The sequence below is a fragment of the Barbus barbus genome, assembly GCF_936440315.1.
Source record: "Barbus barbus genome assembly, chromosome: 38".
NCBI lineage: Eukaryota > Metazoa > Chordata > Actinopteri > Cypriniformes > Cyprinidae > Barbus > Barbus barbus.
This window is the reverse complement of record NC_136716.1, coordinates 2547961-2570948: the sequence shown is the minus strand read 5'-3', so window position 1 is coordinate 2570948 and position 22988 is coordinate 2547961. Positions and strand designations below refer to the sequence as shown.

General features: G+C 35.4%; 2 protein-coding genes across 6 annotated transcripts in view; one reads left to right on the top strand and one right to left on the bottom strand.

The window, feature by feature from the left end:
- Nucleotides 1-546: 546 nt before the first annotated feature.
- LOC306857943 (dehydrogenase/reductase SDR family member 7C-A-like) lies at nucleotides 547-11410 on the bottom strand. Of its 2 annotated transcripts, XR_013783183.1 has the most exons (9): nucleotides 11234-11363; nucleotides 10255-10411; nucleotides 8289-8401; nucleotides 7269-7479; nucleotides 7090-7182; nucleotides 5880-6041; nucleotides 4585-4777; nucleotides 4096-4260; nucleotides 547-818 (listed from the first exon to the last, which is right to left on the bottom strand). XR_013783183.1 is itself a non-coding variant. In XM_079398234.1 (7 exons), exons 2-7 carry the CDS (start codon nucleotides 10406-10408, stop codon nucleotides 4551-4553), a joined length of 960 nt encoding a protein of 319 aa, XP_079254360.1. In that variant the 5' UTR covers nucleotides 10409-10411; nucleotides 11234-11410; the 3' UTR covers nucleotides 4492-4550. The 2 variants fall into 2 exon arrangements, 1 of the variants encoding a protein (XP_079254360.1); XM_079398234.1 differs by lacking the exons at nucleotides 547-818; nucleotides 4096-4260 and having other exon boundaries at nucleotides 4492-4777; nucleotides 11234-11410.
- Nucleotides 11411-14427: 3017 nt separating this feature from the next.
- LOC306858076 (myosin phosphatase Rho-interacting protein-like) overlaps nucleotides 14428-22988 on the top strand; it is a 53825-nt gene continuing 45264 nt past the window's right edge. For all 4 annotated transcript variants that reach the window (XM_079398465.1, XM_079398466.1, XM_079398467.1 and 1 more), the window contains exon 1: nucleotides 14428-15205. In XM_079398465.1, the coding sequence (XP_079254591.1) occupies nucleotides 15083-15205 (123 nt within the window). In that variant the 5' untranslated portion in view covers nucleotides 14428-15082. The remainder of the gene's footprint in view (nucleotides 15206-22988) is intronic.

The following is a 22988-nucleotide window of genomic DNA, read 5'->3' as shown; positions in this document are numbered from 1 at the left end:
ATTTAAACATATTTTTAGACATTTATTTTTATTACACTAATTATAAAGGTAACATAAAAGTATAAAAAGTCTATAACATAAATAACATGTCTCCGAAAGGAATCCTTTAGTGAAGTTTGCATTGCTTATAGGTATACTCATGTCGTTTAGTTTTATGAAATCCTTTTTGAATTTTTTTTTACATTTGGGGGTTATTGTGTTTTTATCTTTTACATAGCCAACAGCACATCAGTGATGGCCAACCCGTCCATCGCAATCATCTGTTAAATCTGAGTCTGTTGCTGTGAAATAATAATAGACAAATACATAGAAAAATACATAAACTGAACATTAATCAGGCATATTCAAGCGCCTCTCATATTTTACGTTTAAAACATAATATTAGGATTCTTTGAAGAATAAAAGGACGGCACTTGTTCATTTCGTTTTGAAAAAAAAAAATAGCCTATTAAGCAATAATGTTAAATTGATACAATTTCTATATTTTGAATAATAGTCTGCCAGGATTCAATCAATCTGTCACAAACAGAGCCAGGAGAAGCAGGTAAGAAGCAATACAGAGTGTTTATTGACAATATGCAGATGGAGAGGTGATCGAAGCAGGTGAGTGACTTGAATAATAGTCCAATACAGAGTATACAGCAGGGAACTGATCAGTGTCTCTTTCTCAGGTATCGTGGAGATACAGGTCAGTAGCAAAAGTCTGGTGACTGTTCAGTGGAATGACCCGTAGACTGGACGATGAGTGTCGGAGAGAGTGTGGTTCTTATGGAAGTGCTGATGAGGATGGAGACTGTGACTCTCTGACACAATCAATCCTGTAAAAATATCACAGAAAAACTTTAAGCAGCACAATTGTTTCCGACGTTGACACTGAAGGATCACGTGACACTGAAGACTGGAGTAATGATGCTGAAAATTTAGCTTTGCATCACAGAAATAAATCTATTAAGTATAATAAAATAGAAAACCATTATTTTAAATTGCAATGATATTTCACAATTTTAACCAGACCCCGCCCCTTCAATAAATAAATAGCCTAAATACATAAAATATTATATAAATATGATTCACCTATTTTTTGTCATGTCCTCGTTGTCGTTGAGAGAACCTATTTTTAAGATAAAAGCTTATTTTAAAATGATCAGTGAATTATGTGTACCAAACAAGCAATTAAATATGTCTCTTCCATAATAAGTGTATATTAACAAAATTATTTATAAAGAATTTAAACGTAGCTACAGGAGATTATCAGTGCTATTTCCTGAGAGATGTTGAGCCCTCAGTAAGGGATAAATCTGTTACCTTTTATCTTACAGTTGCTCCAAAGGTTAAGGAGACACATTACACAATGTTTAGGATTTACCCTGTTAGTGATTTTATACAGAAAAGATTTACATTTTAAGTGGACCCATGTGGTTTTTCTTATTCTTTTGATCATCTATTCTTTTACTGAGATGTTACTTCTAAATTCTGGTTTGATATTCATAGTTGGTTATCAGTAAAAATGTAAACAATTCCTCCATTTGTTGTGCAGGATATATTTTCTTTAAATGTGATTTCAATTATTTTTTAAATGTTGTCAACTTTGTTTTATTTTTGGGTAAAATATCATATTCATACATGCAAATGGTAAAAAAAAAAAGTAAGCCGTCCTTTGTTTCAGAGCTTTAAGTACTTAACAGAAAAAACTAAACACAGTCTGAAACTCTATATGAAGCAGTAGTAGGCTATATGAGATCCTGGCATTGTATGATGAGATATTAAAGGGATAGTTCACCCAAAAACTAAATACTGTCATCATTTACTCAGCCTCAAGTTGTTCTAAACCTGTATGAATAAGATATTTTGAAGAATGTTCATAACCAGAAGTTTTCTGGTCCCCATTGACTCCAGTGGTGTTTATTTTTTTAATTATTCATATTATGAAACTAAAGTCATACAGCAATTGTTTGGTTACCAGTATATTCTTTTGCGTTCAACTGCAGAAGGAAATTAATCCAAAATGCTGCTGCAAGATTAATCTTTAATGAGCCGAAAAGAACGCACGTCACGCCTCTGTTCATCAGTTTGCACTGGCTACCAACAGCTGCTCGCATTAAACTCAAGGCATTAATGTTTGCCTACAGAACCAGCACTGGCTCTGCACCCCTTTACCTAAACTCATTACTTCAGACTTATGTGCCTCTAGAAGCTTGCGTTCTTCAAGTGAACGAAGCATTATTGTACCATCCCAAAGACGCACAAAATCACTTTCACAGACTTTTTCATTAACTGTTCCCATCTGGTGGAATGACCTGCCCAACTCAATCCGAGCAGCTGAAATTTCAAGAAACGGCTAAAAACTCATCTGTTCCATCTTTATTTGACCCTCTAACTCTAGCACTCTCTTTTCTAATTTTATTTTATCTATACGTCTTTTTATTTAAAAAAATAAAAAATAAAAAAATTAATAATAATAATAATAATTATCTGTACTGCGTTAGGCTAACCAAGACATTTAGTCATCTGCTAAATGACTAAATAAATAAATAAAAGGAAACTCATACAGAATTTTCATTTTTGGGTGAACTATTCCTCGAAAGCAGCCTAATATACGCTACTGTTTCCATTTGTGTCGATAATGTAAATCAAACATCAGAAGGAAAATCACTCCCTGTCCTTGACTGAATCACTTTTGTAAAATAAGTAAGAATTAATGTATATTCAATTTATACAGTGACGACTATTTGATCTATTTGTATATTTACTTTATAAAATATGTTTTTTATTCAGTGCTTTAAGTTTTTCAAGTATAGGTCGATTTCTTATGTATCTTCTCTTGTAATTCATGACTGTTTACTTGTCTTTGGTAAGCTTGGTTTTACTTAGGCTAGTATTATTTTTTTGTGATACTGAAATTAGCAACAAGAATTATGACATTTCAGTGCATCAAAAATGTTGATAGGATAAAAATCCTATTTAAAGCCATATATATGTCATTATTGCGATGGGGGGCCCTGCAGTAAGTCATAGCCCCGGGGGCCAGTGAGGTCTTAATACGGCCCTGATTACATATGTAGCACCCCCTACCCTCCTAGGATTTCCTTCTTCCCAAGTTCTGGGTGGAGCACCGGGTTCTGGTAATAAGTCTCTCGAAAATATATTCAATTTATTATTCCCCTCTAGCATTAATTTATGATCTAAGCTCTGGTTTATCTGCATGTTACAGGATGGGATGGATGCTGTAAATGGACTTACAGTAATGGATCTCACCACTCCAGGTAAGTATATGTAAGTACCCTTTGTATTAGGTGTAAACTATAATAACATACAGTAAAAGAGATTAGTATGAAATTTAGGTGATGTATTAACACAGATAAATATATAAATAAATAGAGCAATTAATAGAGAAATGTATATATCAATAAATGATATGAGAAGCAGGCTGAAAAACTTATGTGCACCCCTGACTATACAAATGTTTTGTTATAATATTCATATAACTTATTAGTGAAACTTGTGAAAAGATTCCTTGTTAACTGGGTGTTTTCTGTAGACACGCATGTTAAGTGCTGGCTACAAAAAAAAAAGTATTTTGTTTCCACCATTATTGCGCAGAATTAAAGATATTGTTCATTGAACTCATGCTGACCTTTTGTGACAACATACCCAGATAGGGCCATTCAATTTACTTTTATAGCTAAATTAAACAGTAAATCAATTTGAAACACATGAAACAGCAAAAAAAAATGTAATTGTATGTTTATTAGGCTAGATCATTTTTTGGTCAGTCATGCTCATTTGCCGCAGTACTTTGGCCGTTGACAGCAATGTTGTAACAGGCCAGGATTTAAGTTGCTTTGCAATGTTAGTTGATTGTCTCTAATATCATGATACCATAACATAGCTATAAAACCCTGTTTTTGTGTTTACAATATGTGACAATAACAATTTGAACACTAGTTTAATTATATAACAGACATGTATTAAATGTATTATTTATATGCTTTATGAAAGCCTGACTCTGTGAATATCAGTACGCCTCATCAAGCACATGTTTGTACTGTTTTCTGGTGTATGTCAGTCATCAGTGTGTGTTTGGCTTGTGCTTACTGCCATCTTCAGGTGCAACAGTGCTGCTGTTTCATCACTAGGTGCCACTGGGTTCTGATAGTAAGTCACATCACCGCAGCTTTATATGATCTCTAGAAACTTGATGCATTGAAGAAACAAGACAGAAAGCACAAGCATTTAAATTGTACTATTTTAGCTGATCTTCTTTGCAAGTTAAATGGATGAAGAATAATCATTTTCAACAGCAAAAGTTTTTTTTTCACTTGTGAATTTTGAGATTTTAGACTATTTCACTTCCATATCATGTCTTTCAGATTAGAGGAAATAAAACATCCGAAATGCACATTTAAGTGTTTATTTTATTGCAGTTTATCTATTTGCATCTGTATATTTCAATTCTTTAAAAAAAAAAAATTCTCTTACAGCAAACTTTACGGTCTTATTCCTATATTCTGAAGGCTTTTACTGAGGGGCTTGTTCATATAGCCTATCATTCATACTGATTCATACAACATTTTATACATAAACATGGCTCCGTCCTTCACGCCGGCGGCCATCACAGAGAAGAAGAAGCTGGGCAGCAGCGAGCGGATGTAGAGGGCGACCCACGGCACAGGATGGGCGAGGAGGACCTCTCGATTGTGCCGGTTCACCGTCCTCACGACCTCGTGGGCCAGACTGCTGGGAGTCACGCCGTGAGTGTTCAACTTACTGGAGATGTCTGGAACAAGACTGAAGTCAGTGGATCTGCTCCAAAACCTGAAGAGCAGCCCTTGCTATGTATTGCCTATAGACTGCTGCCTTCTAAGGAACCATATTAGAGACAGATTTGGAACGATCTACATAGACAACCAGTCTGTGCTTCATACAAATAGAACAGAGTCGGATTTTAGCAGGCAGCTGCTAACCTAACAATATGATACTCTAATAAGCATAAATAGACAGTAATACTGGGTTAATTACTACCAGCTAATTTTTTAATTAGTTTGAACTGTGTTTTAATCAATACCTATGAGAAATTAATCAAATATATTTATAATCAAATCCTCAAAAGGACATTTTGAAATTAGTTTAGGTTAATGTTTTCCAGGCTGTTGATTGGTCAAAACGTGCAAAAATGTAAAAAAAAAAAAAAACCTGAACACCCGAAAAACATTAAAATTAATGAATGAATAAACAACTAATAAAATAAAATAAAATCTTTCATAGATTTTTTGTATTTTTTCTGTATGTAAATATTGTATTTATATACTATATATATCATATTATATAAGTCATCTGAACATAATTTTTTGTGCCACTTTAACTGCTTGATTGACATTTTCTTCATTGTAATATATGTATATTAAATGTGTATATATATACTGGATATGTATGTGTATATACAGTGTGTGTGTGTATATATATATATATATATATATATATACAGTATATACGTATATAAATATTTTTTTTTTTTTATGTAATCTAATATATTTAAGTATTTCATGTTTACTTCAATAAAAATTTACGAATCACACTTCTGTCAAAACCAAGCCTATACCTACCCATCTGGCAAAACTCTATAGTGCACCTACGATGCCTTAAAGTCCTGTCTACACAGGCTGGTTTCTCACTAGGTTTCTGGACCAAAGCAAAGGCGTGACACCGACAGAGATTAGCAAACAGAAGGTGTGTGATGCAATTAGTGTAGCATGGACGTCAGGAACCAGATGTATCTGAGGGTGTCTGTCAACATTTTTACTGTACATAATGAACAAGTCTACACTAATACTTTGGATAACTGAGCGTTGCTGTGACTCAGTGCCAGTTGGGTTACTCACAGGCCCAGAGGGAGTTGGTGGGCGGCGTTTGGGAGGGAGAGCCGTTCTCTGCTACTGCATTAATGAAGGTGTGGCTGATGGTGCTGACGGAGATCCCGTACTCCTCCACCTCTGCTCTCAGACAGTCAAAGAACGCCTGGACTGCATGCTTGGACGCGGCATCTGAAAACACATCAGATGCAAAGTAGTGCATATTTAATTATTACCTTATTTGCATATTTTGCTAAATTTGAATGGGCGCCGTCAGAATGAGAGTCCACACAGCTGATAAAAACATCACAATAATCCACAAGTAATTCACACCACTCCAGTCCATCAATTAACGTATTCAAAAGACAAAACCTGCATATTTGTGAGAAACAAATCCATCATTAAGATGTTTTCAACTTCAAACCATTGCTTCTAGCTAAAATATGATATAATCATATAATCCATAATCTATAACAATACTTTCTCCAGTGAAAAAGCCAATCTCCTGTTGTCTCTCACATCAAAATCCAGCCACATATGTGACCCTGGACCACAAAACCAGTCTTAAATTGCACGGGTATATTTGTAGTAATAGCTAACAATACATTGTATGGGTCAAAATATTTTTATTTTGACAAAAATCATTAGGATATTAAGTAAAGATCATGTTCGATGAAGATATTTTGTCAATTTCGTACTGTAAATATATTAATTTCGTTTTTGATTAGTAATATGCATTACTAAGAACTTAATTTGGACAGTTTTAAAGGTGATTTTCTCAATAAATAGATTTTGTTTTGCAGCCTCAGATTCCAGATATTCAAATAGTTGTATCTCGGCCAAATATTGTCCACATTCAGATGATGTATAAATCTGTTTCACAAAATTGACACTTAAGACTGGTTTTGTGGTCCAGGGTCACATATTTGTTCAGAAATGTTTTGGCTTTTAAACAGTGTTTGATCTGTGCAGATTTCTCTCCTGATTCAGACCAGACGTCCTTTTCACTGGATGAAGTGTTATCATGGATTATGGACTCGTATTTTAGTTAAAAAACACTGTTTGTTACAAGCACACAGATTTTTGCTTTGCAAGATGTTAACTGATGGACTGGAGTGGTGTAGATTACTTGTGGATTATTGTGATGTTTTTATTTTGATTCTGTTTGGACTCTCATTCTGACGGCACCCATTCACTGCAGAGCATCCATTGGTGAGCAAGTGATGGAAGTGACTCATACAGCATGTTCGGAATGGTAGAGCCAGTTTCCCTTGGATGCTGTTGACCAGCACAAACTGACCCGTCCGTCTCGTGATCATTAATGGAAGAATGCCTGCAACAAAAACAAGCAGCGCTTTAACATTCTTTCTGCCAATAAATCATCGGCATTTTCCTCGCTGTGTTTCTGCAGCCGTCTACCTTTGGCCAGTGTTATGGGCCCGAAGTAGTTGATGTCCATGACAGTTTTGTCCATCTCCAGAGAGAGATTCTGCACCGGTGCTTTGACCTTCATGCTGCTGTTGCATATCAGCACATCCACACAGCCGTAACACTCTCCAATCTCTGTGATCACTTCCGAAATGTTCTCCATATCGCTGAAGTCCAGCAGTACCAGCTTGGGTGTGAAAGTCTGAAACAGGAAGTATAGATAGTAGGAAGCCAGATGCCACATTAATGCTTGAAAAAAATACTTTTAGAATTATTTTGGAGGTCAGTCATGTCTCTCTGTGTGTGTGTGTGTGTGTGTGTGTGTGTGTGTGTGTGTGTGTGTGTGTGAACATTCAGATGGAAAACAGTTATAAAGCTATTCAGTTTTAAGCTTATTACTAATAATATACAATATTACTGCTTTTACTGTATCTTGGATTATATACATGCAGCACTGGTGAGCAGATAAGTTCATTATATTTAGATATGTTTACTGGAGAAAGAAGAAGAAAAATTTGAATTGTTTTGGTGCACTATTAGCATAAGCATCAGCATCATGTATATACAGTTTTGCCTCTCAAGTAACTTTATTTTGTTTTAAAGTTATTTTAACTGGGAAAAAAATATGTTCTGCTGTGTTCTTTGATCTTATTAGTACTGAGTGCTTTTAATGATTACTGGCCTTACACACTGCAGCCATAATTTAATAGGTTTTTGCTTTTTAATAGCATTTAAAAATGCAACATTTCTCATGGCAGTATGATTGACAAAATAAATGAAGTCAACATGTTGTCTGAAACAGCAGAGGACCAGTATTTTAAGAGACTCGTGGACATTCGGCTGTCAGGAGGAAATCCTGCCATTGTTCATGACAGAGGAAGAAACGCTGACAGAGACACGGTTACGGCCTGAACTATGAAAATAGTGAAAGTGAAGAGAGTGAGACAGGCTTGCTGATGGTTTCTGTCTTACTTTGGGACTGTAGGTCTAATAATGTGGTTTAATACTCACTTTACTGGGGTCTGATCCACTGCACAGAGAATCATACAGAGATTCAAGCTTATCCCAGCTCAGCCCGCACAAAACCAGCCTCGCGCCGCCTTCATGAAACAGTCTGGCACATTCTGACAAACACAGGACCGAGACAGGATCAGAGGATGACAAAACTGGAGAAATGGAAATCCCTTCTCAGTGGAGGATACACGCAATGCAAGTCAAGTCGGGCCAAAATGGAACACTAATATAGCGTACAAAAAAAAAAGAAAAGAAATAAAAAGAAAAAAATATATATATATTAATATATTAAATTGTTTTCTGAAAAAATGTTTTAAAATTAAGTGAGTTTTTTGCTGAAAACACAAAAAATATATGCCACTGAGGTCAGAAAAAATAAACTTAATTTAAGGTGAAATTTATGAAGGCTTCTGCCAGGATAAAAAAAAAATTCATTTCACATTTTTCTTGCTTTTCTTAGAATTGAGCGAAGTAAATGCAAGATATAAACAATTTGTGCGAGATATAAACTTGCAAACTAAAAAAAAAAAAATCTAAACTGTGAGATTGCAATTATTTTTATTTTTTATCCTGTGCTGGAAATGGGCTTCCAGTAAAAACTAGCTTACTTTTCATTTTTAAGCATGAATTCGCTTTATTTTAATACATTTTTCAGAAAGTAATTCTTAATATCTTATGCTATTTTGATTCTCCAGTAAATGTATCTTGATTTAAGAATGTTTAGATATTTGTACTGGAAAACAAGACAAAAGTACTGAGCAAAAAATATCATTTTAGTAGTGTACAATAGCAAGTTTTGCGACCTTAGGGAGCGGGTTGGATTGTAGCGTGGTAGAAGAGAAGTTACGTACGAAGGAGCTAAACCATTTAGGGCCTTATAGGCAAGTAATAATATTTTGTAAATGATACAGAACTGAATAGGTAGCCAGTGCAGAGACTGTAAAATTGGAGTAATATGATCATATTTTCTTGACCTGGTAAGAACTCTAGCCGCTGCATTTTGGACTGTAGCTTGTTTATTGAAGATGCAGGACAAGCAGCTAGCAGTGCATTACAATAGTCCAGTCTAGAGGTCATGAATGCATGAACTAGCTTTTTTTACAATAGCAGAAAGAATGGAGGACCTGCAAATAATGTGATGAAATGCAGTCTATCCTTAGTAAAACGTGTGTTATCTGCTCGCTCCTTTCAGAGACGAATATCTGTAAAGACAACAAAAGTGTCTGCTGACCCAATCACAACACAGAAACCCCCACAATCCCATCAGTCTTAAAGCACACAGCTCACGGTTTATCAGTCTTTATGCTCTCTGCTTTCTTTCAGACTCACACTGGCTGCTCTTTGTCCTCTGTACAGATGAATTGATGAGATCCTTTAAACCCATCACGCACTGAACTGTACAGAACACTTTGTACACATATAGCCTACTCCAAATAATATGCTATGATAACAAACCTTGGTTTTGCTTCCATTTATTAACATTAACAAAAGTATTACATTCTGAAATGTTTAACAGATCAAATGCTACTTTATGTTAAAAAAAGTTTTTAAAATAAACAATTTTTATAGATTTGTGTTTAAACAAGAATATTTTATAAATATGGAGAAAAACTGATCTTTGAAATTAGTAGTGGGTGTTTTTAATGATTAATGTCGAATTACAGCCATAATTTTACTTTTTAGTTCCATTTAAAAATGTAATAATTACTCATGGCAGCATGTTTATGACAATTTTAAAAAATTGTCAAATTAAAAAAAAAGTTGGGTGAACCATCATAAAATATTCCCATAAAACATAAAAAGAATTTATATGGATCCATGAAGAACCTCCAATATCCATGGAACCTTTTCACTGGACATTATTAAATGTTCTTCACACTAAGAAAAATTGACCAAGTTTTATACTGGCTTTGTTTAATTTTGTGGTGAAGTAGTAATTAATAGAAGTTTAATTAAGCATTACCACTTCCCATTGCGGACACGGCGTCTGTGATCACCACAACTTTGTTCCGCACCATGGACTTGGACATGAAGCGCATGACCTCATTGTAAACATAGTAAACTCCAGCAAAAACCACGATCAGCAGCGGCAGCACCATAAACGATGGGAGCTCCATCTTCTGAAAACCAAGAAAAATAGAGTTCATTTCATAACTAAAATAAAACCTTTGCATGTGAGCATACAATAAATGATCCTGCATTACTTTCTAAACTGGAGACACATGAAATGTGCGATGAACACTTCCTGTTGCACTGTGACAGATGCTACAGTATCATTGTTTTACAAGTCAATATTATTGGCTTGACTACATTTAAATGAATAGTTCACCCAAAAATGAAAATCCTCTCATCATTCATGACGTTTCAAGCTTGTATGACTTTCATTCTTCAGCAGAACACAAGAGAAGATGTTAAGCAGAATGATTGACAGCCTCGATTACCACTGGCTTTCATTGAATCTTTTGTCTCAATTAATGGTGCGGTTTTTCATTTTAGGGTGAACTTTAAAGGAAACAAACTCATCTTGGAAAGCCTGAGGGTGAGGACATTTTCAGCAAATGTTTATTTGTGTGTGAACTATTGGTTTAACAAATGCTGATCAGCTGTATACAGTAATGTGTGTCACTAGTTCCATAAAAGTGTGGCTGAGGACAAGATCTATAAATAGCCAAGCTCTCGCCACTGACACTGGACACACAAGAAGCACATATTTGGACATACATGAAGAGAATAGATGTGCCTCTCTCACTGTTACTGCATTCAGTGATTTAGCCAACAACCATTTTGTTGCTTTTTAACAAAACATTTCCAAGTCCAACACAAGCAACAGTGTCACAGATAGATTACTACCTGACCAGCACTGATATATAGTGCCAATCAACAGCATACGCACTAACCTACATGCAGGCAACCGTAATCTGTTTTATTTTCAGTGTACTTACAGTGTGTGTAAAGAGTTAAGACAGCCTTCGATGGAAATGTGTGTTGTTTTCCGGTCAGGAAAGCAGACTGAAGCCTGCCGTCCTCCCTGTTCATTCAGAGCCAGTGGCAGCCAGGGAACTCGTCTGGACCACAGCTCTTTTAATAGCATGTGGCTGAGAAACTGACGGCTCATGCATGTTGTGAATACTATCTCAGGCATGAAGAGAGGCATTCAAGGTTACCTTGAGGTTCTTTCTATATTGCATTGTACAAAATTATACATTTTAATATTCAAGTTCAAGGTTATTTGTATAGAGCTTTTTACGATGCAAATTGTTGCAAAGCAGCTCTACAGGAAATTAAGTTTCCACAATATATTTATATATTGCAGAACCTTAATATATTTAACTTATGGCAAAATTTGGTAATTATGTATACTGTCTGAGTGTTGGCATCCTCAGAGGTCCTCTGAGGGGTTGGCATCATCTTTTCTCAGGTGTTCGGTCATCTCAGATCATTTAAAGGTTGGATCCAGACTGAAGCTTCTGTAATTCTGAGTTACCACAGGATGTTAATCAACAGAGAAACAAATAGAGACATAATTAGCGTAGCTGCTGTTCCATCTAAGCAAAAATGATTTGTTCAACCCAAGCTAAAGAATAATAATAATGTACATTTGATCAGATATAACTGCAGTACAAGATTATAAGATGCATTATGTGAATGCTTGGCTAAAGAGATGTGTCTTTAATCTAGATTTAAACAGAGAGAGTGTGTCTGAACCCCGAACGTTATCAGGAAGGCTATTCCAGAGTTTGGGAGCCAAATGTGAAAAAGCTCTACCTCCTTTAGTGGACTTTGCTATCCTAGGTACTACCAAAAGTCCAGAGTTTTGCGACCTTAGGGAGCGGGTTGGATTGTAGCGTGGTAGAAGACGAGTTAGGTACGCAGGAGCTAAACCATTTAGGGCAATGTTTAAAACATTGAACATTGTTAGAAGCTTGGCAATGTTTCTAAGATGGAATAATTAAACTTAGTTTAGATATGTAAAATATTGTTAAAATGTACAAATTTTATATATATTTTTTAAATATATTTTTACATTTTATTTTATTGATAGTGCATATGTAAAATATTATTAAAATGTACAAATTGTATATTTTTTTATAGATTTTTATATTTAATTTTATTGATAGTGCATCTGTAAAATATTATTAAAATGTACACATTTTATATATTTTTTTAATAGATTTTTACATTTTATTTTATTGATAGTGCATATGTAAAATATTGTTAAAATGCACCATTATTTATGCTGTTGCACTGAATAATAAACAATTTTCCAGAAACAATTTTCACTCAGAATTTACAAGTAAAGTTATTTACAAAGAAACAGCAAATAACACATTGAATTTAAACATGGAATTTTGAAATGTTTTTCTTGTAAAGCCTTTATTTATTTATTTGTTTAGTTAATTTTTTACAGTGCACATAAGCAGTTTAACATATTACAGGATTAATTTGTGGGTCAACTGTTTATAAAACCTACTGGATTACACAATAAAGATAAACAACAGTTTCAAAGTATATATTTAATTTTCAATATTTAATTATCGAGTGCCTTATGAAAGCAAAACACTTTAATTCTGCAAAGATCAAATTATATTAAACTAAATTAAAAGATGAAACCAAATAATTAATGTTCACTTTACTGAGTTCTTGAAATACGATTCTGTTGTTATGGATTCAGTCAATGAATGAATCAAACATTTTATAACAAGCAATATCCCATAAAATAAGCAACATCCTTTCAAATATTACTATATTGTATAGACGTGAATGATGTTAATATGTGATTGCAATTACAAAGATAAACCTTTGCTTTGGAATTTCTTGTGAAAAGGTTTTGTCTCTTAGTATGCATATAGAAAATAACAGGAAAGCATTGAGAAAGATTTACATATTAATTTGCATTATTTAAATTTTTAATTTATATGCTACTGCTTTTGTACTGAATCGTGCATATGTTCAGTACTGTCCACAGGGTGGATTTCTTATGGCAAGCCGTATTAACATTTAATCTATAAATCTATTTTCATGCTACTAGTACTTATTTTTTAGATACTAGTATCTTTCCTATTAAGTACTAGTACTTATTCTTTAGGTACTAGTGTCTTTTTTAAAGTTACTAGTACTTATTCATTAGATACTAGTTCTTATTTATTAGATACTAGTACTTATTCTAATAGTGACTAGTATTTACTTATACTCTTCTTGTTAAGACAAAATAGAACTAGTTCTTATTTTTTAGTTACTAGTAACTTTTTAGACCAGAGATATCCTGAACTTAATAGATACTAGTACTTTTAAAATGAGCATTTCTGCCCAGTATGCTAATCGTATGTTGAATATTAATGAACCAGCAACATATAGGAGAGAGATTAGACAAGAAACGGAAAGGAGATGAATGTACTTTTTTGTGGAAACCACATAGAAAAGAAACACTCATTTGTACACAAGCACATAGAAAACCTATGTTGTCAGTTTTGTAAACACTGTAATTACATAAACATAGTAGTCTGATGTGTTTGTTGGTCATTGAGTGACCTCTAGTGGCCACCAATTTTATTATCTGTTATTTTCCTCTTTTTCCTCCAGTAAAAACAATAAATATCATATCAGGGCTGTACGTTAATGTTTTTGCATATAACACTGGTGCAACAGACACTGAATGTTTTACATTAATGTTCTGTACAGGGCACACAAAATCCGAACCTTATGGTTTTCAGACAAACATTTTCTTTATTTAGAAAAAAAAGGATCCCCATAGAAGTCCATGGCAAAAAAAAAAAAAATTATTTGTTACTAGTAACAATATAATAGTTAGTCACTATTGAAATAAGTACTAGTATCTAAAGAATAAGTACTAGTATCTAATGTATAAGTACTAGTAACTTTATAAAAGACACTAGTACCTAAAGAATAAGCACTAGTAGTTAATGACTAAGTACTAGTACTTAATGGAAAAGATACTAGTATTTAAAAAATAAGTACCAGTAACATTACATTAGATACTAGTGCGGCTTATAGATTAAATGTTAACACGGCTTGCCATAGATGTCTATCTTCGCTCCGGGACCGTCCTGCTCTCGCGCTTCGAACTCTCGCGAGAGAAGATGAAATCCCAGCAGCAAATCTACGAGCTCGCGACCTCCCTCCATTGGGAAAGCTCGAGCACGACTGAGGGGAGAGTAAACTGTCCCTCGCTAGCCTGGAAAAGCTTCGAAACGACGCGTTTATCGCAGCTCGCAGAGCCGTAAGGTTCGAGCTAAGACATGCCCGGTACCGGCGGAGGATAACATGTCAGGTTCGCCGAACATTGGGATTTGTAATGCTCCGTTAAACGAGCAGGAGAGGCTTCATTAGCGAGCTAACTGACGCTAGCGGTGAAGTGCGTGAAAACTTCGAGCCTGAGAGAGAATTTGCCATTGGGATTGAAAACCAGGATACCTCACCAGCGTTTTTTTTCTTCCATCGCTTCCTAGAAGGTCCAGCTTCATTTAACCGGAGGAACGCGTGAAATAATCGCTTTGTTTACCGCTTGCATCGATTCGCGCAGAAATGAGATTAGAGAGTCGCTTTGTGAGACCAGGCCATGAACTCAAGCACATCAGCCAAAACACTCTTATATAAACTACTCCCATTCTGACTGGATTGGCTGCTGCAAAGCAGATTCGAGGAGTAAAGCTGCTGTTACCATGTTTTACATGACGACCGTGTCAAGAATCGGATGAAAGAGCGTCGGGATTATTGCTGTCTGTCTTCTCTTCGTTGCTGGGATTTGAGACGCGCACAAATAGAGGAATAAAATGTCTAGTGCAAAGGAAAACACGTGTAGGAAATTTCAAGCGAACATTTTCAACAAAAGCAAATGTCAGAACTGCTTCAAGCCGCGAGAGCTGCATCTGCTGACGGACCAGGATCTCAATCAGGTATGAACGGCTGGTTCCAGTCAGATCATGCTTATATCACTCATGTGAACGGAAACAATGCAGTTTGCTCTGTAGTGACTCAGTGAAACTGACAATTTATTTCCATCAGCTGACAGCGCTTTATCGATCGGTTTGCGTTGAGCACTAATCAGCCTTTTAGGCTCATTTTGTTTAGAAAGGGTTAGTCCTGTTAACTTTAAACTGATCATGTCATGATAGGGTTTTGATGAGGCTTTTTACAGTGTTTTACTGGCGCATGCAGGTACTTTTATTGTTAATGATTCTTCAAGGATGCTTTTGACTGATCTAATGTATTTACTGTATGTGTGTTTTCCTAAAGCGGTAGGAACGCTGTAAATTATTGACCAATCAGAAGTCAGCAGAGATCTACTCCTGATTTCTGATTGGTCAAAAGCGCGTTCCAGCCGCTCTGTCCAAACCAATCGCACACGAATATTTTATCTATCGAATAAAATCCGTCCTTTTATGTAGCCTATATATTCAAATCTAGTGGAAGGATGGCTATTATTTAGTTTAATAAAATGAAGTTTAATGAAATGTGTGTTTCGAATATTTATATGTCTAATAAACCTATGTATTTCATGGATCAAAGCTGAATCACTGTTGAAATGATTTCAGTTTTGTGTTGAAAGCGCAACATTGTTTCAACATTTGTTTTTCATACAGATCTTGTTAAAATTTCAGATTTGATTTAGAAGTATTTCGGTAGCCTTTTACAACTATGTAGCACTTAATATTGTTTCAGTGTTAAACCGTGTTGATACAACAACTAAAACTGTTTCAACTATTTTGACATTAAAGGCCAGTCACGTTCCAGCTGACTATATTTACAATATGGCTACCATTTAACACCCACTTTGGTCATTGTTCTGTACATTGTCTGTATGTAAAAACCTTCCAGGTGAATATTTCTAAGATGTAAAGGCATTATTTTCTGCTTTAGGAAACTTTTAATTATACGACGAAGTTTGTCAGAACCAGTGGTGCATTTTCCAAAAGCATTGTTAGTTAATGTGGTCGTTTGTTCCATTGAACTCTATTGGAAATGGTGGAACTTGCGACCATAGTTTCTTTTGAGAAATGCACGCCAGAGCATTTTCAAACCTTGTCAGGATTACAGGTATTTGCTGCTGGAGATTGGGAAATAATTGGCCGTTTCCGTGCGTTTCTGGATGTGAGCTCATGTTGGAGTCCATTTCTTAAAAATCCAATGTATTTTCCACCCTCTAATTATCTTATTCAGTGAAAGAAAGCTTTGGTTGATTGCATGAAAACACAAACTGTGACCATATTTCCATATGAGCTCTTGGAAGAGAATGAATGAGAGGAAAAGTTTCAGACCATAAGGGCCTGTTGTGTTGTTTTAATTGATCCCATACTCTTCAGAGCCGTCAGCATCCTCCAGCATGTGTGTGTTGTGGATTACCAAAGGTTAACCCGTTCTGTGCCAGATTCATGAGTCATTGTTATGGATTACATCACTAAAATGACCCAATATTCATTCCTAAATCAAATCCTTTTGGGCTCTGGTACTGTCTAACAGTCATCTTCAGACATTCATGATTTCTTTATTTCTGTTTTGGCAACAGTATTACCAAATGTTCCGATTAGGCTCGAACATACGGTTAGACCAAGTGCATTCTCCACTTTTAATATAAAATGTAAATTAAAGCGATGGTTCAGCCATTATGTTTAGTAGGGATGGGACGATACACTTACCTCCCGATTCGATACTATCATGATACTTGGGTGCTGATACGATATGTATTGCGATTTCTTTTATTTTAAGAATTTAGATTCTACAAGTATTGCGATTCGATATTGCTGCGTTGCGATTTGTTTCTTGTTTTTAACTCTAGACCATGGGAAAATGTTGAATGAAACACTTAATATACAGACTCTCAAAAAAAAAAAAAACACACACATCTTAGCAGTCACTATTGCGATTTGATATTACAATTTATTGTGATTTTTGTTTGCTTATTAAAGACTAGACAATGGAAAATAGTTAATTAACAAAAACAATCACATCTTTCTAAACGTTTATTTCAGGAGCATACACATACACAGTGTATATTTAAAGTACCCTGAAACTTTCAAGTACCAAAACCCTGAACTTGCACATGAATATAATAGTCAAATGTTCAACAAAATGAGCAGAAAAAACACTTTCTGAAATAAAATAAAGTGCTATGTTACTTTGCATACCGTTTCAGTCATGTTTAGTCATGTTTTCCCAGCAGTTGGGATTCAAAACGGGAAGGTGCAGAAAGAATTCTGGAAGAGGTTTGATCCTCTGCCTCCGTCATGGTTTTGCTTTCTCACGGCGGCTTGAAACGTATATGACGTCATCTAATGCAGCAGCACTGCACACGCAGAACGATCGTTGTATGACGTTATCAAAGCACCGAGAGATACAGAGAGCAGACGGCTGCCACTGATCTATATATAATGACGGCTCCGCATGCTTTCGAATCGCTCTTGCGGTACTTTGATGTCGTTTTAAAAAGAATCGCGTGAATAGATTTTTTTCCTCCCACCCCTAATGTTTAGGGCTGCAGCATATCGTTCCTGAAAGCTTTCATTCCCTCCGTTGAAAGTATATTCAATCAAAGCTTTGTCACTCAAAGTTCATAAAAAGTATTAAATATAATCCAAGTCCAGAATTAATTTTGGCTTTTATTCATATATATATAAACATTGATCTACACAGAGCTCATCGAATATGGTCAAACATGCGTGCTTGATGTGAGTTACGTAAGGTTATGACTGATCAAACTGACATCAGAAACTCCATGTGTCAGATGTTTCTGCATCATCTTTTCTGTTACCTGGCAAAGCAGAATATTCCAGTCCCAATTGTTTGCCTCCATTTTGCCAAGAACGCCTTGAGCATTTTGAAATGTCTTATTCTGTTGATTAGTAAATAACTGTCAAATGTAGTTTATCATCATAACTTTCCGATTTCAGAGATGGTGCCTCTTAGGGCTTGTTTCTCAATCTGGCACATTTCCTCCTTTAGTTTTGTTTGTTTTGGCATATATGAACACAGCAGCTATTCTTGGATCTGCATCAAAATGGAACAAAAAATCAGTCCGAGATCTCCTGAAATGAGGTGGTCTTTGTCCGATTGAAAACCAACTGTGGAGCAGTTCGGTTTGGTGAAAAAGCAATCCGACTCAACGAACCAGGCTTGATTGTCAATCCAGCTTGATCTAAGACACTATGAGGAACATAAACAGGTGCACTCTGACCAATAAATGGACAGTTTTACTCCCATGTGACTGCATAAACACTTTTCAAACAAATCAAGAAAAAAATGCAACATTGTAACAGTTTAACTTCCTGTTTCGTAACTAAGCAAATGTTCTACAAGTCTGAAAATTACCTTAATTTTAATAGCTAGAAAGTTGACTATTGTGGATATATGTAATCTATACGTTAAAATATATACGTACACAATTGAGTTACCTTATCTGTTCCTCTATGTAATTTACAGAGGAAGTTGAACGTAGCAGTGCACGTTGGATGTTTGAGTCAAACAGTTCCTTTGTGGAAATGTTGGCAGCACATAGTCATTTACTTACCCCGGGGGTAAAAGGCTTTCAAAATACTGTAATCTTCACAGACTCATTCCTTTAAGAATGCCCTTGACTTCTCTCAAGGCCTTCCAGAGCGAGCTCAGTGGAATTGACTTTAATTGATTTTAAATGCATTTCCTCTAAAAACTCTAGTTCTATGCAGTTCTATGTCATATTTTCATATATATTCTTATTTGTAGAATATATTTGTCACATATAAGATCATGTCACACTGAACACTGGAGTGATAGTTGATGAAAATTCAGCTTTTCATAACAGGAATACATTAATTTTAATATATTAAATTAGAAAACCTTTATTTTAAATAATACAATTTATTATTAAATTATTTTTTTTATCAAATAAATGCTGCCTTGATGAGCATAATGGACTTCTTTAAAGAAACATCAAAAATCTTACTGATCCCAAACATTTGAAGGGCATTGTGTATATATAAAATTATCTGTGATAAACATAACATTTTAGCATATTGTATTAAACCTGACATTTCCAGAAAACCTAAACCTAACAGTTCCGGACGCTTTAAAAATCTTTTTTGTGAAGGTGGATTGTATTAGTATTGCTCTGTCCTTTCATGTAACACTTCGTCAAAGATTTAATTTTGTGCTTAAATTTCTCCCAATTTCGATACACTGCTCTGCACCTGAAGTCGCAGTGGCTAAATGAGAAAGCAATCGTGCATCGAGTCTATTAAAAGAGATCAGCTCATGGGATTTGGTTTTTATTAGCTCTACAGGACCAAATTTTACATTTATTTTTCTGATTTTGAAAGCAAGACTGTTGACCTCTTTAGAAGCTTGATGCAGAAAATAAATTGCTAGAATATATTCCAGCTTCCTACTGATCTCATTGTGAGAGCAACAGGAATCATACATTTATTGCATTTTGCTTTATACTTGACCTCCAGAGTTGTCTTTTACTTCAAGGTCTTGCCTGAAACTCCCAGTGTGATTCCCATGCAGAAGGAGGTCTGCTGTGAGCGGGCGGGACGGGGGCTTGTGAAAGGAACTGCGTGTTGGGAAAGTGGAGTAGAGTTTCCCAGAGGTCGCTCCCACTTCTGAAGCTGCGGTTGGGCCTGGGGTGGGCGCTGGGTTTGTTTAGGTGGGGGGTAGAAGTTCAGGGCGAGTGCGTCCAGGGGATGCAGGGATAAAGTGGACCGCCGGCAGCCCTCAGGATTCAGCCTGGGAGGAAATTGGGAGTTAAACGTGATGCGGCCGGTGGGGCCGTAGGGTTAGACATGAAGCTGGGGAGAGGAAGGAAAGCGCAGGGGTGTGCCGCTGCTCACATGCTGGAGTCACAGCTGTGTTTTGTTTTGCTTCCAATCCCACACCTCTTCCAGAGAGGAAAACGGCTAAGTTTGGTCCCCAGGTATCCTCTGTTGTTTCAAAGATGTATTTATGGGTACTTATGAGGAGGGCTGGGATAGAAGAAAAATCTGTCTGTCTGTCTGTCTGTCTAATGTATGTATGTATGTATCTATCTATTTATCTATCTATCTATGTATCTATCTATGTATCTATCTATCTATCTATGTATCTATCCATCTATCTATCGACTGTATTGCCTTAAGCTTGTCAAACTACTTTAAACTTCAAACATACTGAAAACCATCAAAACTTAAAGTTTGTCTCGACAAACTTTTTTTATCTAGTTCTTAACATACAGTTGTTTTATTTCATTATTAAATAGATGATTTTATTTTAAAAAGTACTTATAATCATACAAGTAATGTCATAAAAATGCACAAATAAAACTGACATTCAGTGGTGGTAAATAGGGATGCACGATATTGGATTTTGCCGATATTTTTCAACTCATTTTGGCCGTTAGCCGATTAAGATACTGATATATTTCCTTTTGTTTGGAAACAACCTGTGCAGAAATTATAAGCAAATTAATTTTAATCTTGGTTACTTTTAAATAAGAAATTATTTGTTAGAATTAAATAAATAATGAAGTTCTTTTATAATGACAGTACATTGAAGATTTGAAAATAACTATAAATAAACTACATTCAATCGCTGCATTTTTTTTTTATTTTTTTAAGAAAGATCATGCTGTGGTAACCTTAATATTTTATTTTAAGATTTAACATTTGTAAATTGTCTAAAGCAAAAGAATTGTAAAAATTCTGAAAATCTTTTATAGCTTATTTGTTTAAAAAATATAACATATTGCACATTGAGTAAATCAGTTATATAAAATTATTTAAGTGCCATGTTTGTGATTTTGATTTTTTTTTTCCCATGTAAGCTATAGATTCTGACCTTTAAATCAAAACATACTCATGATTTTATGGCATCAATTACTGCTTTATTTAATCCGAAACTGTCTAAATATTAGGCTTATTTGTGTATTTTGCTTTCATTTTATTAGAGGTAGGCCAGCAGCACCCAATATGTAATTAAAACTCCTTACTGAGCGGGCATTAGGACCCGGGGGAGGCTGCCGCTGCATGTGCTATCACTGTTGACTCTATCACACACCAAACGCATCATTCTGTACGTGCATTCTCAGATTAAATGCAGCGATCCAAAACAGTGAATCTGATCATCATTCAGGCAAAACTTCTGTGATAGCTAAACATGTTGCAAGAGAGGTGTCAAGAGGTTGCAAGAGATCGTTAAATATCGCGAACACGATTCAAACACTAACGTTATTCTATTCCTAAATTACAATGATTCGTCCGTTTCATTCCTCAACCTTTGACGTGTGCGAGCAATGTTGTGATCACTTGGTTGGTCCGTGCAGCGTACGATCACACCAGTCAGTGTGATTTGAAAATTTTAATTTGCGTTTGCACTGCCGCTGACCTAAAGAGAGCAGCTGTCATCTGTCATGAATGAACCAGCTTCACAGTCTTTTCAACCACACAGTAGGGTTGCACGATACACCGGTACTACTGTAGTATCGCGATACTAAAGCTTAAAAATACCCGCGGTGCCATTGCATTTTTTTAAACGGTAGTATCGTCCATACGGTAGTACCGTAAAATATGTTGTATGCACGGCAGGAACACTGTTTAAAACGTTAATTTGAACATGCATGCCAGCTTAAACATTACAAGTTGATTGCCAAATGTCTTTCTGCTGTGCTCTGTGTAGTACAGGCTGTGTATACGCTTTATATGGTATTGAGTGTTTCCCGACACTTCAGTTCAGTTTGCAATGAGAAGTTGCACGTCGTTGTTCATGCTGGGGTTTATCAGAAGAAAGGGTCTGATTCAGACCGTCTGATGTCATTTTAAAAAACAGCAGCTCAAGCATCACTTATTCAACATCATAATATCTTACAAGAAAGTATTCTCCCAGTTTTATTCATTTGACCACTACTAGAACAGGTGTAATAGTTTGTTTCTGGAAGCATCTTTACGATCACGAATTCAATTCCATTCATCAACATAGCAGCTTTGCACTTGGTTCTTATCAATCCTTATATATTTGTATTCATTTATAATGTTATGTTTTAATATACATGCTGCTAACTTGGAAATTTCAAGATATGCGAGCAAAAATGCTCCTGACAGTTCGGCAATATGACACAAGCAGGAGTGCTGTTTTTGTTTCGTCTCTGTGTTCGAATCCAAATCCACATCGGCTTGGGCGAATCACTGATTCACTAGCCATTCATTCATCAACAGTCATATGATTCGCTCCTGAAGGATTCAGCCATTTTAAAAGAATCGTTTGAATGACTCAGTGATTCAATTACAAACTGCTGCCACCTGCTGGCCGTTTTAAGTTTTCCATCTAAAAGTAGGTTATTTTCCAACATAGTTCTATATTCAGAATATAGTATTTAAAACATTAATCTCATATCATTATGCAATTATAAATTGTCTAAATGTGTAAATGCCACATCTAAATGTCACTTCATGCAGCTTCTGTGCAGTGCTAAGATGAGTTTTTAGATAATTTCATGGATAACATTAGCCAGTCATTCACATTAAGTATTCAGAGAAAAATATTGTCTGTTTTCATTTACATCTATTTATTTATGAAATTCTTTCATTTTGTGGAATTGAACTTTAAATTAACACAATACTGCTACTGTGATACTTCAGCTGGTATAGTATCGTAAGACATTTTTATGGTATCGTGACAACCCTTACCACACAGTATCATCATTTCCGTGTTACAAACATTCAAATTGCAGATGAT